Source organism: Centroberyx affinis, unplaced genomic scaffold (genome assembly GCF_046629955.1).
Source record: "Centroberyx affinis isolate AG114_WGS23_722 - 3 ecotype Tasmania unplaced genomic scaffold, CSIRO-AGI_Caff_v1 ptg003228l_1, whole genome shotgun sequence".
Lineage (NCBI taxonomy): Eukaryota > Metazoa > Chordata > Actinopteri > Beryciformes > Berycidae > Centroberyx > Centroberyx affinis.
The window spans coordinates 144,931-165,000 of record NW_027281263.1 but is presented as its reverse complement, the minus strand read 5'-3'; the positions used below and the strand labels follow the sequence as shown (position 1 = coordinate 165,000).

At 40.7% G+C, this 20,070-nt stretch overlaps 1 protein-coding gene across 6 annotated transcripts in view; it reads right to left on the bottom strand.

The window, feature by feature from the left end:
• LOC139660160 (unconventional myosin-VI-like) overlaps positions 1-20,070 on the bottom strand; it is a 146,386-nt gene that overhangs the window by 33,589 nt on the left and 92,727 nt on the right. For all 6 annotated transcript variants that reach the window (XM_071538232.1, XM_071538227.1, XM_071538228.1 and 3 more), the window contains 7 exons: positions 17,030-17,160; positions 16,851-16,928; positions 14,942-15,071; positions 12,036-12,126; positions 9,280-9,430; positions 5,008-5,216; positions 1,180-1,258 (listed from right to left, as the gene is read on the bottom strand). In XM_071538232.1, the coding sequence (XP_071394333.1) occupies positions 1,180-1,258; positions 5,008-5,216; positions 9,280-9,430; positions 12,036-12,126; positions 14,942-15,071; positions 16,851-16,928; positions 17,030-17,160 (869 nt within the window). The remainder of the gene's footprint in view (positions 1-1,179; positions 1,259-5,007; positions 5,217-9,279; positions 9,431-12,035; positions 12,127-14,941; positions 15,072-16,850; positions 16,929-17,029; positions 17,161-20,070) is intronic.

Sequence of the window (20,070 nt, the reverse complement as noted above, 5' to 3'; positions counted from 1 at the left end):
TAAAAGGCGACAAAAGCATGAATCAATGGTTTTCTGAATATATATATGATTTTTTGAATATATATATGATTTTTGTTTATATTGGAGGATGTGACGGCTTATGAAAGGCTTGGAAATGAGAGTTGAGATGACGTCCGTGTTCGTCCATAACTGAAACATGAATCGTTTGGTGAAATTGGGACCAAAATATCTTTCTGATACCAGTTTAAAACAGTTTCCAGGGCTGTTTTAACATGAATTTTTCCCGTGCCATAATATCATATTTCACAAAATCATGCATGTAGCAGCTATGGACGACTCAACTTTCAAGCTATTAGGCAACTGCAGCTCATCCAGAACTAAGCTCTAGAAAGACTGAGAAAATGGACCACATCAGTCCAGTGCTGAGATCTCTGCATTGGCTTCCTGTGTGCCAAAGAATTGAGTTTAAAATTCTGTTACATGTTTATAAAGCACTTAATGGTTTAGGATCAAAATACATTTCTGATCTCCTTCAATGTTATGAACCCGCCAGACCCCCTCAGGTCTTCAGGTGCTGGTCTGCTTACTGTTCCAGGGTCAGAACAAAGCATGGAGAAGCAGCTTTTAGTTTTTATGCTCCTCAGGCCTGGAACAAACCTCCAGAACATCTGAGGTCTGCCTCCATTTTACAATCTTTTAAATCAAAGCTTAAAACGTTTCTGTTCACCAGGGCTTTTTAAGAAATCTAGGGCAACACTCATCTGCACTGTTATATTTATTTATATCTTTTTTTATTTTTCTTTTAAATGTGATTTTAATGCACTTTTCACTTTTCTAATCCTCTTGCACTGTCTTTTCTTTTATCTTTCGATTTCACTTGATCTGAACTGCACTAGTTTACTTTTTAAGTCTTGTATCTTGTGGATCTCTTTTGCACTTTTTAATTGTACATTTTTTTACCTTTACTGTATTTTTAATTACTCTGTAAAGCACTTTGAATTGCCTCAGTGTATGAAATGTGCTATACAATGTGCAGTCATATCATGTTTGCTGAATAAAGTATTTTTATCACATTCTTTTCAAAGATATTGTGATGGAATAGAATTAAGATAAGAATCACTTTTAGGAATCAGATCGTTGTTTTCCCTGTGACAACAAAGCAATAATCGGCAGGTAGTGTGTTTCTCTGATGAATGTTTCCTGTGTGATGGACTCTACCTGAATCCTCCTCTCCTCCTCCTCCCTCCTCTTCCTCTCCTCCTCATCCTGCTTCCTCTTCTGCTCCATCTCTGCTTTCCTGGTGGGGAGAAAGAAAGAGGAGGAGGAGGAGGAGGCAATGAAAGGAGGGAGGGAGATAAAGAAAGAGGGAGGGAGACAGAGAGAGAGAGATAAAGGTAAGTACAGACGTAAACAGACACATAAAGTGAGATAGACAGAGATATAGAGATAGTGTGACAAATAGAGACGGAGGGAAAGAGTGAAAGAAAGTGACGGATGGAGAGTGAGACAGAGGGAAAGAAACAGATATAAAACGAGAGATAGATAGAAAGGTGGAGACAGATGGAGAGAGAGCAACAGATAGAGACAGATGAAGAAGTAGGGATAGAGACGGACATACAGAGAGAGAGAGAGAGAGAGAGAGAGAGAGAGAGAGAGAGAGAGACAGAGAGAGAGATAAATAGAAATACAGTAAGCAGACAAGATTTATCAATGTCGGTGATATAAAAGCCGATATAAATCCTGATCGATATCAACGATGAGACAACCTGCTGCTTCCAAGGTCATCTGCTAACTCCTTCCAGTATATCCATCTTTACCATCATTACATTTAGTGTTAAAGGAGCTCTGTGTAGCTTTTTGCTTTTCTCAAAAATAAGATCACAATACTCATAAACGCAAAGAGGATATTGCTGCTTGTCGTTGTCTTTTGTTTTGAAGAGCAAGAAGAAGAATAACAGTCTTGATAGCAGCCAATATTCAGACCAGCTAAGCTAACATGAAGTTGAAGCTGTGCAGTTTATAATAGTGGAGCTGGAGTAAATTTGTGCATTTCTTACACCAGTGATTCTCAACCTTTTTCATATCAAGGACCCCTAATTTAGTCCACATTAGGGCCACGGACCCCCATTTAATGAGATTTTGTCTCTTAAACCCAAATCTGAGAGTATGTTTATCATTAGATATGATTTTGTCCAGAATCCCATGACTATCTGTATTGCAGGTAGAGAGATAACAGAGAAACTATGACTAAAATAATCATTCTTTCTACATTATCTAATTGTGTTAAGTTCTTGTAAATGAAATAATGGTGAAGTTTAACAATTCATCAGTTTGCTGGGGGACCCCCTGGAACTCCCTCAAGGACCCCCGGTGGTCCCCAGACCCCACGTTGAGAACCACTGACTTACACGATAAAAACTGTTCCTGTTTTGTGCCGTAAAGCAATATCCCTGATTGGCTGGTCGGTGTAGGTGTGTGTAAATTTATATTTTCTTGACCTACTGTGATTGGCCAAAGATTTGGTATCTGACAACTAACACTAACCAATCGGTCGGGGCGAGAAATCGATGGATCGGCCTGACCAGACCGCTATGAATCACCATGCAAATTCAAAAATTGCTAACAGACTGAAATTCATGGAGCTGGACACCAGGCAAAGACCTGATGAAGACCTCGAGTCGAAACGCTGTAAGACAAATAAATATACGGGATGTCTGTTTGGTCGTCTTCTCTTAAACTTCTTGGTCATCTATGCATTTTGCTTGTTCTTTTATATGAATTTTTATCTTTTTGTCTGTCTTTTTTCTGCCTTTTATTGATGTAAAGCACTTTGAGCTGCCTGTTGTGTATGAAAGGTGCTATACAAATAAAGGTTATTATTATTATCTAGGAACTGAAGCCTATTCTACTGTTGCACACTGTGAGTTTCTGTGGATAAGAGCATCAGGTAGGTCCTAAAATGTAAACAAGTGGACCGTGCTGTGCCCATCGGGGCTGATAACGGTTATGGTGTTTGCGGTGTGGAGAAGTTCCCGGCCTTAACGCTCCCTAATAAACAGTGTTTGGATTAAACTTGGGCGCTGAAACCCTTATAAAGCGCTAAATCCTATAAAGCGAGGTATTATGAGGTCGCTGACTTTTTTTTATCAAGGTCCTTTTGATGAGAGCGGGAGCGCCGCCGTCGATAACCAATACCCTCCTGTTTCCACGACGACGCCCTTCCTCTCGGTGACCTCCGGGTGCATCTTGGGAGTTCATAACTTGCCGGAGGAGGACAGCGAGGGGTGGGCCATAAAATCGGGGCTGTCGTCTCTAATGTCTTACATTAGCGGGTAGTGGTTTGTGACGAACACAATGGCCCCCATCACTTCTACTAAAAGGCTTTCCACACCATTTGGGAGAGGGGAGGAGGATTCTGGGAGTTGAACTTGAGTGACAGATGCGGCTGTCATCAGAGTCGGGGCAGGACGTGGCGTGATGTCATGTAACCGTGGCAAAATGGTTGATGGATTCAAAAAGTCACCAGCAGCTGATTTACATGTCGCTGCTGTCGGGTGAAAACGGCTATAAAAATTTCAAATTTTCAGGAACTTTTCAGGAAAAACAGCCTGTTTCATTGATCCAAAATCCATGAGATCCAACCCATAGATGATCATGTAATACTTCTAGAGCTTATTTAAAGCTCTGTGTAACTCTGGTAGGATCTTGGGTTGTGTATCTTCTTCCAGGATAAAACCCCAAAATCAGTTGTGGAGTGAGATGGAGAGAGAAAAAAATACTTTTACTATTCTTTGAATTATTTTTATCTGTGTATTTCTATTATTTTTCTTACCATTCCTTTGATTTTCTTTTATCTTATTCTTTTGGTTTTTACTCTCTCTTATTCCTTTTACCCGCTCCCATGTAAAGCGCACTGCGTTGCATATTAATGAGCGAAATGTGCTATAGAAATACAGTTTGATTGATTGATTGGAGCATCTGCATTGGCCCACACACAACGCTTGACCCGACTTGACGGAGTTTGAGATGAATATTTGTGATCTATCTCTCGTTTTCCTTCAAAGCGCTCTATAAATAAACTTGACCTGACAGCTGTGCCTCCTTTACACTGTGCTTTTCTATCACGGACAGCCTAGTGATGAAGGAACAGTCAGTTATATGTATTGTCATGGCTGTGGATTTGACCCTTGACCTCCTTGCTATTGTTCGCTTGTCATGTTGGCGATGCAGGAATTGAAGCATATTGCACCGCTGCACTCGTTGTAAATCACTCTGGTTAGAGCGGCAGCTACAGAACGAAGCTCCTCAGCCTGATAACACTTTACGGGCCGCTATGTAAATCAAATCCTTTAGGAGGTAAAAATAAGAAAAGCAATCTCAGCATGTAAATCCTTGCTGCCGTGACTTCAAATGACAGAGTGGATTCGCAGTAATTTACACCGAAAGTGTCTCAAACACAGCGAGTCTGACAAACGCCTCTTAATTTATGTGAAATCAAAATGAAACATTTCACATGAGCGTCAACTAAGCGTCTAAAATGTAAATGTAAATCTCCGGACCCGACCGAGGTTATTATTATCGTTAACGAAAACTAACAAAATAACGAAAACTAGGTGTGAAAAAACATTTTCGTTAACTGAAATAAAAATAAAAACGAGGCTTTACAAAAAAACGATAACTAACTGAAACTGTATTGTGTGTTTACAAAACTAAAATAAACTAAAATTATAGAGAAAATGTCATTAGTTTTTCGTCTTTGTCAATTTATTTCATACATAAGCCTAGTATTTTGAATTTTTGAATCTCGCCCCTGACAAATACCCCATATTACAAAAAAAGACTAAAACTAACACTGAAACTAATAAAAACTAAACTAAAACTAAGCATTTTCAAAAAATAAAAACTAAACTAGCAAACTGGCTTTAAAACTAATTAAAACTAAACTGAAATTAAAAACAAAAAGTCAAAACAAAATAAAAATAAAAACTAATGAAAAATGCTAAACTATAATAACCTTGGACCCTCCTCCCCCCCACTCCCACTTACAGACGCCTGTCCTCCTCCTCCTGTTTGCGCCGCTGCTCCTCTTCGTCCCTCCTCTTCCTCTCCCTCTCCATCTCCTCCTGGATGCGTTTGAGCCGCTCCTTCTCCTCCTCCTCCTTCTTCTTGTTCTGCATGGCGGTCAGCAGCTGCTCCGAGCGCGTCACCAGGGCCTGGTACTCGTGGTCGATCTCGATCCGGGACATGATGGTGCCCTTTAGACAAGAAGAAGAAGAAGAACCAGTTATTAAGCAGATTAACACTTGTGGACACTTGTGGACTTGCTTCTGTAAATACATCAAGAGACTACAGAGCTGCAGCAGATCCAGCATTGCCACCATCAAGTGGCAATTTGTAAAGTTTCATTCTGCAAAAACATCTTTTGCTCAGACAGCTTTTTCTGTGAAGTCCTGGAACTTGATACCTGATCACTTGAAATCTGCTGCAAATTTCACCACTTTTAAGAAAGTACCAAATCCTGGCTAATTCAGCAACAAACATGTCTAGTTTTTTGCAGTTATGTTACTACTAAATGTGTGTTTTATGGTATCTTGTTGTACTCGGTTTACTTTCTTTTTTCCTGCTTCCTCCTTTCTTTCCTTTTTTTTTTTTTTTACCTTGTGCTCTATTCTATCTTGCTGTACTCGCTTTACTTTCTTTTCACCTCACTGTTTTAATCTCTTATTCTCACAAAAGCCCTAGGGACGGGTGTTGCAAATTAGCATCCGCTATAAACACTATGATACTTGCATCGGATAGCTGTTCTCAGTTTGTCTATGTATATTGTATCTGTCCCTATCAAATAAACCATGAATAAATAAATTATACCCAGGAGCTAGTTAGCGATCTGTCTTGTTTACTCCTGTATTTTTCATCCTGACATAAACTACCAGTCTTAAGTCTGGACCCACCTGATTGAATGTTCTGTGTTTCATTCTCTTAAAGCCATTTTGATCTAAAGGCTTCTGCTTAAATGCTTGACAATTAGTTTCTTAGACAAATATAAACAGTGAAGTTGATCCTATGTATGAATTTCTTTCCAAAGCCTTTTGCTTTTCCATCAAGGCAAAGGGCGGCTGCTTTAAAGAATCTAAAATATAAGATAGTTTTGATTTGTTTAACACTTTTTTTTGGTCGCTGCATAATTCCATTTGTGTTATTTCATAGTTTTGACCTCTTTACTGTTATTCTAAAACGTGGAAAATAGTAAAAATAAAGAAAAATGCATGTGTCTAAACTTCTGACTAGTACTGTAGTTGCCAATCGGTCTTGTTTACTCCTGTATTTTTCATTCTTATTTATGCCGCTTGCTTGGAGGAAAACCTTCCTGCCAGTACAGATGCATTGGTAATCATTGCCTAAAAAGACAAAAACACCCTTGAGGATGTTCTTTACTGATACCGATCCGGCTGAATATTCTATCTCAGTCCATCACTGGAGAAGCTGAAGCCATCCAGACAACAGAGGCAGGAGAATGCAGCTGTTTGCGTTTCTCCACATCTCAGCTATACCTTCCTTTCACTTGTGAGCGTCACGATTCTCACAATTCCCAGTCGCGTTAGTACGTTAAAGCTTCGATGTGACGGCTGCCGCTGACACACACACACACACACAAACACACACACACACACACTCCTCACACACAAGTGCACAAAGCTGCGGTGTAAATCTGAGGAGGGGAAAACATGTTGTCGTCTCGCTGCGGATGAATATTCATATACATCTGCTGTCAGGCGTAACCTTTTTTTCCCTCCCATTGCCAGTTATTCTGCAACAAAGCTGCGGGGTGTTGGGGGGGGTGGGGGGGGGTTGATGTGACAGGAGCGTCTTGCTCCAAAGTCCCCAGACCAGGGTTTGTCCCTCGAATCCAAACATTTGCGGCTTCTGTGACCCGCACTGGCATCTTCAACTACTCCGGAGAGTTCTTACTCGGCAAAAAGCAAGGGAGTAAACGAAGGAAACAGAAATGCTAAATTATGTAAAAAAACAAATTGGAAGAGGTTTAAGATGCATGGAATTCAGAGGGAAGATTATTAGACTTAATACCAGAAGAAGCACACCATTTAATTCAGCCAACAGTAAATATTATAATGGGAATGAGAAGGTAAGACTCTCGACAGCCCATTACTGCGGGTAAATATCCTTGAATTATACTGCTGAAATGTTGGACTGCCATCCAACCATCCCTCTATCTATCCATCCATCCATATGATGAGTTTTATTCCAATATATATATATATACTGTTCATCCATTTGGAAAAAAAAAAAAAAAAAAAAGTAATTTCCTGGCCTTCATCATTCAAGATCTCTGAAATCCTGAGCTCCCAGTCTGTAAAAATGTTCTCATTTCGTGAACCAGAGACTTAAGTTTCCTTCTGTCCTTCACACAGAGCCGGACGGCGGTTTAATTTCGTGTCTGTCGATCATTTTGTAAGAGGAGGATGTTACTTTTTGTCAAAAACGGTGGGCATCTTATTTTGGAGCGAAATTTCATATAGACGTGCCTGTCAGAAAAGCAGACAGCTTAACACAGGAGCTTGTAGAAAAAAAGCACAAATGCAACCTTTGAATAAAGTAAAGAAGTCAGGCTTTGTGTCTAGTTCATGGCAGGATGAAGCACAAAGCTGAAAGCAGCCTGTGTATAAGTTATATACACTACCAGTCAAAAGTTTGCTTTATTTTTTTACATTTTGCTTTATTTCTACTATTTTCCACATTTTAGAATAACAGCAAAGACATCAAAACTATGAAATAACACAAATTGAATTATGCAGCGACCAAAAAAGTGTTAAACAAATCAAAACTATCTTATATTTTAGATTCTTTAAAGTAGCCGCCCTTTGCCTTGATGGAAAGGCAAAGGCTTTGGCAAGAAATTCATACATAGGATCAACTTCACTATTTATATTTGACTAAGAAACTAATTTCAAGCATTTAAGCAGAAGCCTTTAGATCAAAATGGCTTTAAGAGAATGAGAAACATAGAAGATTCAGTCAGGTGGGTCCAGATTTTAGACTGGTAGTGTCTGTCAGGATGGAGGGTTTACACACAGTTTAAAACAGAATTTATGAGGCAGATATCGAGGGCTTGGAGCCAAAGGGGCATAAGTGCGATTTTGGGAGAATATGAGTATTATATATCAATTGAAAGGTCTCAGTGAGATCTTTTCAGTGCCAAAAGGACCCATAAGTTTTAATTAAACAAAAACTGAAAGCCGTAACAGTAAAAGTAGGGTTTTGTTTGCTGCCAAAAGGGCGTAACTGCACTTACGCCCTTTTGACACCAAGCAAAACCCCACTTTTGACACTGAACAAGCATTGTGGGTAGAGGACTCTAACAGCACTTAGGTCAACTCAAAATGCATGCTGACGTAAATAATACTAGCATGGCAGCATGATCACATCATTTTTAGTATCCTATTCATATCCCAATTAATATTCTAGGTCAATATTAGATGAATGTAAATATGTTAATATTCCCATGAAATACTTCGGCCTATAGATTCAAAATGTTATTTTATAATGTTAGGAGTGTGAACTGGTCAAGATGAGCTCTGATAGTCAGACTGCTGGTAGCTGAAGTTCTCCCTCAGTGTTATGAGGAGTTTTACAGTCTGAATGTGTCCCAGGACACATCAATAAGTGACACATACAAAAATGTATTATACTAGCAAAAGAAAAAAAAGTAGTAGTTTAGAATCAAAAGTAGTTTCTTATGTCTATAGAGGTTTATTAAAAAGGTTTATTAAAAGTTTTTAACAGAAAAAATGTATCAATAAATTTGATATGTTCCATGTAGCCTACAGTTTTAAAGGCCTTGGTGAAAGCTGCTGAGCATTACTTCAAGATAAAAATATTCATTCTGAACTTGTTTTATATTTCAGTGTGTATTGAAGTGTAATTGCTAGATCTGCATTAAAATGAATGTGTTTTACAATTTTTTACTTACATACGCCCATATTCTGCATGGCTGTATTGGGACAATGTTTGTGCCAGAAAGGCGTATTTCACTCTTTTGCCATTTTTAAAAAAGTTAACAAATATAATTCAACTTTAACTGTAGCAGTATTGTTTTTATGGTAATGCTCAATCTGGTAACACAAAAAGTTAAAATATTGTGGTAACAGCAGCTGATCCAAGTTTGATAAAAATTTGTTTTGGCTCTCCTGTAAATTCTACTATAACGCACTTACGCCCCTTTGTCTCCAAGCCCTCGATATACCATGTTAATCCTGTGTATACAGTGTATGGCAGACTGCAGGCTTGTGTCTGTCTCACCTTGATCTTGACCATCAGGGTGTCGATGGCGGTGTCCAGCTCCTGGGCCCGGCCGCTCATCTCCTGCTTGCCCTCCTTCAGGCCGGCCACCACCTCGTTGAACTGGTCCATCCTCTTCTTCAGGTTACGCACCTTGACCAGGCCGTCGATCCTGCACCACACACACACACACACACACACACACGACAGTTAGTGAACACAACATACATCTTTGCCTTGAAGTTTAAAGCGCAATTTATACTTTCATGAAAATAGCGTCTCTGTGTGTAAATTAATGCTATTTGTCGCATATTTAGGGTTGAAAAGTATCTCTGTGTAGGTGTTGGAACGTGCCCAAGAATCTCAACTTCGCGCACTCTGATTGGCTGATCATAGGTGATCATGATGTCATGCACCTCTTCAAGCTCCAGCTGCTCCAACGCATCCTGTTCCTCCAGCTGCGTTGCTATAGCTGCATCAATATTTGTTTTTACCGGTGCTTGTTGTCACGTCGGCTTCTTGTTCCTCTCTTCTTCTATGTTTCGTTTTGGAGCGACATGATTTATTTTTTTAAACCCTGCCACCCTGTGTTTGGGATTTCAACCACATGCTACGCGCACATCAATGCAGAAGTATAAAAACTTAAATGTAAGCACAGGTGCGTTCTTTACATTGGTGCTTTAGATTACGTTTACGTAAAGTTCCACTTTAAAATGCCCTGAAAAGACAACACATCAACAGCTTCTCCAGCTCAGCAACAGGATGTGAAACTGCACCAGCCAGCAGCCAAATGCTGGAAAACTTTGGTCTGTAACTTTTTCGTCCTTGTTTAATTCGTTGAATTAGTTGAATTAGTTTAGCTTAGCTTGTAGCAAATATGGAGGGTATAGATGAAAGACTGGCAGAACAAGTTAGGCAGTATCACCGCCTGTATGATTCTTCAGTGAAAGAACACAAAGATGTGCAGATGGCATTAACACCGTGGAAAGAAATTGCCAATACCCTGAATATCGGTCAGGGAAAATCTACGGGACAGGAAGAGCTATGTTTACTGTCCTTGCTGTCTTTATTGGTCAGACGAACATGTTACAGTAGGCTAAACAATAACCACTCTGTGGTCGAGAAGATTATTCTGTATCATGGAAGTTTAATGTTACAAATCCCTCCATTATCAAAATGCAGAAGGATACAAAGTAGCACAAATATAGATATAAAACAAAGAAGCTGTCAGAAGGATAGCTATGCACTGATCGGGATGAAGGATAAATTCGCCGAAGCATAAATTACAAACGTCGCGCGGCTCTTTATTTTCTGTCGGGCGCCCGACCATAACTCAGCCTTTAGTCGACCAATCACCAGCCAACTATCATTTACTTTACTCTGAAAATGTAGCTGGCAGGTAAAACTGTGGAAATGGGAGGTGAATTATGGAATCGACGAGCCATTGTGAGAAAAAAAGTTTGTTTCCTCCCACTGTACCATACATTTTTTTTTATTTCACTCATGTACATTGCTGTATGTTGTTTATCTGTTGCTTTCATGGTTGCCATTCATGTTGCTCAAACTCCTGAGGCTTCAGCTCTGTCTTTTAAAGCAGATCTTTTAGGCACCTTGTCACGGCTCAGTCACTTTACAAACTCCGCCCCCCAGCCGGTAATACTCCACCCACCTAATCACGCACACCGCCGCATCCCCAACACACCCAAACACAATCACACAGCCTGTTAGTGTGAGCCAGCGGGTTGCCAGATCAGACAAAAACCCCCCGCAGTGAAAAGCCCTCCTCGCCCCTCCTCGCCCCCCCACCCCCCCCTCCGCTGTTTTTCGTCAAATATCGGAGGTAATAAGCAGAGCGGCACGTGTTGCTGGGCGACAGTCTCCGTGACGATGTGTATGTGTGTGTGTGTGTGTGTGTGTGTGTGTGTGCCAAGCAGCCTGACACCGCTGAGCAGTGAAAGTGGCAGATAATGAAGAAGGAGAAGAGGGTTGGAAGATGATGGAGAGAGGGAGGGTAGGGAAGGAGGAGAAGAAGAAGGTGAATGTAAAAGAAGGAGGGAGGGAAAGGACGGAAGGAGGCAAAGGAGATGAGGAGGGAAGGGAATGAGCAAGGGAGGAGAGAAAGAAGGGACAGGGAGAGAGGGAAGAAGGGAGAGAGAGAGAGGGGACGACAGTAAGGAGAGGGAGGTGAAGAGGACAGAAGGAGGGAAAGAGAAAGGGAAGGACAGGAGGGAAAAGTGCAAGGAGAAGGAGGTGAGGAGGAGAGAGGGAGGAACAGTCAGAGGAGGAAAGGAGGGGAGAAGAAGAGGCTGGGGGAGAGGGAAGGAGGAGAAGGAGATGAAGAGAAAAGAGAGACAGATAGGAGGAAAGAGGGAAGTGAAAAGGAGAGAGGGAGGGAGGGAGGAGAGGGGGGAAGGAGAAAGGAAAAAGGGAGGGAAGGGGAAAGAGGAGGAGGCAGGGAGGGGAGAGGGAGGGAAGGAAGGAGGTAAAGAGGAGAGAGGGAGGGGAGGAGAGAGGGACAAAGAGAAGGATCGGGGAGAGACGAGGAAAAGGAAAAGGAGAGGGAAGGAGGGAAGGAAGGAGAAAAAAGAAAAGGGGGCGGGAAGGAGAAAGAGAAGGAGGCAGGGAGGAGAGGGAAGGAGGAGAAAGGGAATGATTGGGGGAGAGATGGAAGACCAAGAGAAGGAGGAGGAGAAAGAGAGGGAGGGAGGGAGAGAGAGGGAGGTGAAGAGGAGGAAGAGAGGGATGAAGAGAGGGAGGGAGGGAGGGAGGACACCCACCGAGGCTTGTGCTTCCTCCTGCACAGCCACATCCGGACCGTCTTCTGCATCTTGATACAGGCACTCGCTCTGTACAACATCTTATTCTTCACTGAGAGGGAGAGAGAGGGAGAGAGAGAGAGAGAGAGAGAGAGAGAGAGAGAGAGAGAGAGAGAGAGAGAGAGAGAGAGAGAGAAGTGAGAGAGAGAGAAGTGAGAGAGAGAAAGATAGACAGACAGAGAGAGGTAGAGAGAGAGAGAAGTGAGAGACAGAAAGATAGAGAGGTAGAGAGAGAGAGAGAAAGATAGACCGAGAGGTGGAGAGAGAGAAAGATAGACAGAGAGAGGCAGACAGAGAGAAGTGAGAGAGAGAGAGAAGTGAGAGAGTGATAGGGAAAGATAGACAGAGGGAGGTAGAGATAGTGAAGTGAGAGAGAGAGAGAGTGAGAGAGAAAGATAGAAAGAGAAGGAGATGTAGAGGACAGAGGTAGAGAGAGAAAGATAGACAGAGAGAGGTAGAGAGAGAAAAGTGAGAGAGAGAGAAGTGTGTGTGTGAGAGAGAGAGAGAAAGATAGACCGAGAGAGGTAGAGAGAGAGGGAAGGAGAACGAGAAGAGAGGTAGAGAGAGAGACATTGAGGGAGAGAGATAGACAGAGAAATAAAGAGAACGAGTGTGAGACAGATAAGGATTGACAGAGACGCAGAGAAGAGAGAGAGAGATAGAGAGAGATTGACAGAATGAGAGAGAGTGACAGGAGAAGGAAGAGGGTGAGGTAGAGATAGAGAGGGAAAAAGGGATAGACAGAGATATGAACAGAGAGAGAGAGAGAGAGAGAGAGAGAGAGAGAGAGAGAGATGACATCATGTTTAGAAATGGTAAACACATATCAGCTTTACATCATTCAAGACATTGTGATTAACTGTAAAGGAGAGTGGGAGAGTCCAGACAGACTCAGCCACATGTTATGAACAGCTGTCTGTCTCCTGCTCAGCTAGCCTTTGTTTTGTCGTTAGGTTTTGTGACAGAGATTTTTATTATTTTTATTTTTTCTATTTCATTCCGCCAGCCCCTGGAGGATTTCTGTGAACCATCTGTGCATTACGATTCATCTGCTGTTTACATTATGGAGTTTTCTCTGTGTTTGCCTGCACAAGTTACACAAAACTGAGAAGTGTGACTAGTAAAGTGATGACTGAGGCACAGACACACAGTGGCTATGTTTACATGCACAGAGAATTACTGCCAACTTTCATCAATTGTGTTTATTGTAAGTTTTATTAGAAATATATGGATTAATTTCATGAGAAACTTGTTGATGTGAAAACAAGTTTTTGATTTAACGGCTACTATAGAATGTTTTATCAGTCCCAAATCGTCTAATTTGTTTATGCACTGTATATCAATAATTTATACCTTTGAATACCTGCCTAGTTTGAATATTCTATAGACTGTAATCATCACCATCACAGTTACAATGACATTATATATGACAAACTAAAGTTTTATGGAAACTTGCACAACAACTTAAAAATTCCCTTCTTTCCCTTTAAAAAAAGAAAATCGAGTGTTTCTGTTTTATTATGCTTTCATGCTTTATGGTGTTTGTTTATGGTATGTTGTATGATTTATGTTATGTATTTTGCATATGAATATTTTATGTTGTGTATGTTGTTTTATTGAATAAAAAACCCCCCAAAAAACAATTCCCTTCTTAACCTGATTACTCAAGTAACCTGGTGTTGGGCCATAACTGGGTCAGAATAACTTGGTGAGCTCATACTGTGATAATGAGAAACCCAGTCAAGATGCCTGGTTTACTCCCATATTAAACAGGTGGAAACAGCATGGAAACATCTCACTGCTTTCACTTTTGTTTTTCGGCGCCTGAACAAACTGAGCCTCGCACAGCATTGTGGGTACTGTTTGATGTCAACAAAAAACATTGCACAGATTATTATTGGGATCCCTTGTAACTTTCCCCTCTATTACAAATAGTAACCTGCTATCAGTCAGAGAGGGAGGGAGCAGGCAGGTTGCAGGAATATTCTGCTAACTGGTTTATTCATGGCAGGAGGGAGACTCCATCACTCCATCGCAGCGGATCAAAGCTGCATGGAAACAACCTGAATAAAACTTTAACCTGAGTTCGGCCAACAGCCGGGTCACTCTGCGCATGTAAACGCAGAGAGCAGCTAAACATTTTATTACTGCTGGAGCCGAGGCTGTCAGATATCTGCCATTTGGGGAGATAGTGATGCCTATTCCAGCAAAATGAATACTGGCAAGAAAGTAAAACTCATTATGGAAACCTGCTTTAGAAGGATTTAGCACCAGCTTCAGTCCGGACAGCGCCAAGATTTATCTATATTTTTGGAATATTCATATACAAGTAATGTTTTAGGTCATAATTGGTTTTTTCAACATCTTGGAATGAAACCCTTCAATTTCTGGCAAAATAATCTGCTAATCAGATGCATACATTGGTAACACTTTACAATAAGGGTCAATAAGTCAATAAGGGTTAGTTAATGGTGTTCATGTTAACTAAGGTATTAATTTATACATTATTTAATAGTCATCTTTAGAAACTATTAAATAATGTATAAATTAATACCTTAGTTAACATGAACACCATTAGAAAATTACACATTAGTTAACTGTTAATTAAGGGTTAGTTAATGCTTAGTAAGCATTAAATAACCCTTAACTTAGTGACCCTTATTGTAAAGTGTTACCAAATAATCTGCTAATCAGATGCATACATTTTAAAACATTTTGGATACACAGCATCTTCCATAACTATTTTCAATGTCCATGATTTTTCCAGGGATTTGTTACCATGGTAACACTGTGATAACAACCTGGAGACACTGTCTGATGAAATACTCCCAATACAAAGTCAGTGGATGGGACCAGATGTTGCTTACACTTGATGACGGACAGAGCGCACCACTGGACCTTCTTCCAGCGGCTGCAGATGAGCCACTTGTTGACCTTCTTCACCAGCTCTGCCAGGTGGTCCGGGTCCGACTTCATGATCTGGTCGAACTCCGCAAACTGGAAATAAATCATCAGACCTTGTGAGTTCACACACCCAGCAGCAGAGAGACCAGCTGCCTGAAGTCTGTTCATTCTCTACAGCTGGAGAAACGTCAGCTGATGGAAACACAGGGTTCCTACACATTTTCATTTTTAGAAAATTCCATACTTTTTCCAGACCTTGATTTGTTTTGAAGATTTTGTCTGGTGTTCAATATGATTTACGCAGACAGACATCTTTCCCCTGCTAACTAGGTCATATCACTGTATAGATGGAGATTGTTCTTCACAGTGACAAATATCAGAATACGTGAGATGATTGGCAGGGTTCCTACACGGCTTCCATTTTAAAATTCCATATTTTTCCCAGACCCTATGTTCTTGACTGGATTTGATTTTGGTCTGTATTTGATATAATGCATGCTGACAGCGGCTGGGTAATAAGAGCGTCCCTCTATCTGAACATTATTCTTCACATCAACAAAAACTGTGGACTCAAAGTGGCTCTACAGCAACATAAAAGCTAGAATTATGTGTGTATCGGACCTGAACCGCAACATTTTCCATACTTTTCCAGACATTTTTTTCAAATTCCCAAACTATTTAAGACCTGGAAATGATCAAATTCATTTTTAATACTTTTCCAGACTTTCCAGACCTGCGTAGGTACCCTGTAAACACAGTTGCCTTGTTTCCTCGTTTGTCAGAAAGTAAACGTTGGGTGCAGCAACATTTTTGGGCAACGTCGCTCATCAGCAGCCAATCACGTACCGGCATTTCTAAATGTCCCGCCTATTGCTGCGATGCCACTGGTCCTACCACAGAACGTGAATGGATACAACGGTCCTTCCACTGTTTGTCATGGTAATTTGGATAGCACAGCATAAAATAGCGACTATGGAATTTTAAGAGTTAGTTGCTATGGCGACAACACAAGTCTAGGCATTAAGGCGTAAAATCTGTCACACTTGTTTGAGAACTGTGCAGATGAGTTTGTTAGCAAACTGTAAAACCTCTCGCCTCAGTGACTTGCTGTAAATCGGTTCATAAAGAAGCTAGTCCAACGGTTCACATAAAAATGGCCGCCACTCCGACATCCAGGAACGTTGATTTGAAAGGGAAAGACCATTCTATCCATTCAGGTTCTGTAGTTACAGCAGACCCGGGTCAAACAGTCACTGCAAATTATTCTTTTTGTTTGTTTTAATCTTCTCGAGGCACCAGATGGGTGGGGTTTGCCAAGTAGGAGCATTTGAAAGTCGATTTAGTTTCTTTCTCTGTGATTGACGCCTTACCCCGACACCATCTGCATCTCCCGGCAGATTAAAACAAGCCCTTCCATTTATTTACATCTATGATGTGACGTGGGTCGATCTCAGAGGGCACCTTTCCCTCTACAGCACACATCACATGTCTGAGGCTTGTGATGAAAGCATCAAAGTGAGGATAAAAGTATTAATTTATTCCTCAGAGCCAACCTGCGGCGTAAGAGTTACAGTGTGTCCTGCACTGTGTGTACCCAAGTCCTCCACAATAAATGCATGCATTTTCACAAAGCCCCCCCCCGGAAAACACATGTCCAACCCAAACGTTGTGAATTATTCATCTCTCAGAGAAATGAAAACCCCCATCTGTTGGCTCCGGTCCGTTCGCAAAACCTCGTCTCACCTCGAAACAAGCAGCCAGAAATGACTAATGTGCTTTCCTCTGAATCCACTGTCTCTCTCTTTTGGGGGAACAACACCTATATTAGTGAGTGTGAGAGAAAACACAACACGGTTTTTCCAAAAGCCTCACCTTCCCCGGCCGGAAAAACACTCTGGTCAGGCCGAACTTGTAGTCGTTCACATTCAGCCCCAGCGCCTTGAATAAAGCCTGCAGCACAAACATACAGAACGTTGATAAACATAAAAATGTAGCCGCGCCGTATATTAAAATGGTAATAAGAGCGCAGGACGGGATCCGGGGGGCCTGACCTTGCAGAAGAGGCGCGGGTCCAGGCGGGTGAGTTTGGGCGGCATGTACTTCTGGTACATGTTGTAGAGTTCGTGGAAAGGCGCCCTGGAGGGGAAGCCGCCCTGCATGAGGTCCAGCACCGACACCATACCTACAGGAGGGGGGGAAGGGTCACAAAGAGAAGGTCTGAATGGACGGAAAGTTCAAGTTCGAGTTCCTTTAGTTGTCAGACAGTCCGGCCAGCAGAATTTACCTGAATACAAATGAAAAATCCTATTTACACCGCCCGCCCGTGGGGACACCTTGCCTTTTCTAAATTTTCAAAGTAGAGCTGCAACGATTAATCGATTAATCGATTAGGTGTCAACTATTAAATTCATCGCCAACTATTTTGATAATCGATTCATCGGTTTGAGTAATATTTTAAGAAAAATAAGTCAAAATTCTCTGATTCCAGCTTCTTAAATGTGAATATTTTCTGGTTTCTTTACTCCTCTATGACAGTAAACTGAATATCTTTGGGTTGTGGACAAAACAAGACATTTGAGGACGTCATCTTGGGCTTTGGGAAACACTGATCCACATTTATCACCATTTTCTGGCATTTTATAGACCAAACAACTAATCGATTAATCGAGAAAATAATCGACAGATTAATCGACAATGAAAATAATCGTTAGTTGCAGCCCTATTATTTAAGTACTATTTGATTTTCTGTTATTTTTCAATGAAGATGTAAGGAACAAATGGCTGCAATCCTTTTTGTTAAAGGATAAGGCTGGTGTTTTTAAATACATTTCTTACCGTCAACAAATCCTATGAAAATAACAAAATCACCAATGCCTTTGCTCTACTCCCGTTACTTTCTGACTTCCCATGTACCGTTTTTATTCTTCAACCCGGAAGTCATTGGCTCCAATTGTAAACTAAAAACCTTGAAATACAGCTCACAAATACATAGTTTACATTTTAAAAATCGCTAACTGTTACCATGAAAAGTCAGGCTGTTGTAGTTATTACCAAATCAAATTCAAATGGGAACAAATTCTTCATTACACCGGGGACTATTTTCGGTGCTATGGAACTACTTTCCTGAGATCGCAAACGTGTTTACAGCCGGCTTATTAAGTTGTTTGAGGAAAAAGTCGGCCGGCCCGGTGCATGGTGATGATGAAATATGCTGCAGAGCAGCAGCATGGCTCTGTGACGGGTTTTTAATCGTTTTTTAATACAATGGAGTTCTATGGCTGCTGGGACATGGCTGCATTGGGACCCGGCTACATGGACGAGACTTGTTGGCAAAACAAATTCATTGCTGATTTTGTTATTTTCATAGGATTTGTTGACGGTAAGCAATGCATTAAAAACACCTTATCATTTAACATAAAATAGCAATTTCCTGATACTTTGGATCTATTTCTTCCACACTCAGCTTCATGTTCAAAGTGTCTCTTTGATGTTAACAGAAGGTTTTTCATGGCAGAGCGTCTCTGACTGTTCACACGAAGAAAGTGTGAGCAGCAGTTCAGCTGCTGAGGAGTTGTTTATTTTTTTGAAGAACGCATAGTTTCATTGTTTTAGTCTTATCGTCACAAATATTTCCATGTATTATGTTTTTTCTCAAACTAAGCCTAGTTATTCTTTGATGGGGTTAAGTTATTGCAAAGCGAGAAAGAAATAAAAAGCTGATTTATTAAACATTTTCAAAAAGCAAGGTGTCCCCAAACTTTTGACCGGCAGTGTATTTATGTGATATATTTTATTTTACAACACATAACAAACTGCACTGTAGCAGCGAACATAAACACAATTGATCCACAACAGTGCTGCACATACAACATAGAGCACATTCAATTTCACGGAATAATACACACGTGTAAACATTACAGTCAAAAGATGGGATGGGAGAGTGAAGGACGTTCCCATTCAAACCTCTTAAATGGGGCTGGGATAGTTGGAATACCTGACAAAAACTATTTAATAAGGTTTCTGTAGAGGAGCATTGAAACAGAAAGTTATTTCACTGACCGTTCTCAGCCTCATGTTCATGATGAGAGACAACTTTCTTCTACTCTAGTCAGATTAAACTGAAACTCATTTATTATACCTCTTTTTTTTTACTGTCATTTCAATGGTTGTACAGCTACTCCAAGGGATCTGGTCAGAAGTGTTGGCATTATCTTTGATTCAGATCTCTCCTTTGTCTCTCCAGGATTAGGCATTTCTAGTTCAGTTCTAGTTCAGTCCTGTTTTTATCAACTTCGAATGGTTTCAAAAATCAGATCATTTCTATGATTCTCTGACTTGGAAAAAGTTATTCATGCGTTTATTTTCTCAAGAATTGCTTATTGTAATTCACTCTTTACCTGCCTAAACAGTATAGCACGCTCATGCCTTCAAGTTATACAAAATGCTGCAGCCAGACTGTTGACTGGATCAAACAAAAGAGATCACATAACCCCCCATTTTAGCCTCTTTGCATTGGCTTCCAGTTAACTTCAGGATTGATTTTAAGGTTTTACTCGTTACTTTTAAAGCACTACATGGTCTAGCTCCAGCATACATCAGTGAACTTTTATGCCCCTGTCTACCTGCACGCAACCTCAGATCTCAGAACAAAGCTTTGCTAACAGTCCGCCAATCTAAATCCTCTAAAGGAGACTGTGCTTTTGCTGTCAGGGCCCCAAAACTCTGGAACTTCCTGTTGAAATTCGTCTTGCAACCTCGCTGATTTCTTTTAGATCGCTATTAAAAACTCATTTTTATAAGCTTGCTTTTTTGCATTAATTTTTTTTTTTTTGTAATTTGACTGTTTTTATCTTTTTTGCTGTTTGTGTTTCCTCTGTTATTGGATTATTTTGTATTATTTGTGAAGCACTTTGTAACTCTGTTTTGAAAGCTGCTACATAAATAAAGTCTATTATTATTATAAAAACTGATCCATGCTTTTGTTTCTGCATAAATTGACTTCTGCAATGCATTTCTCTCCAGCCGCCTGAACTTCACCCTTAGAAACATCCGACTTACTGAAACCTCAGCAGCCATCATTATTACTCCCGCG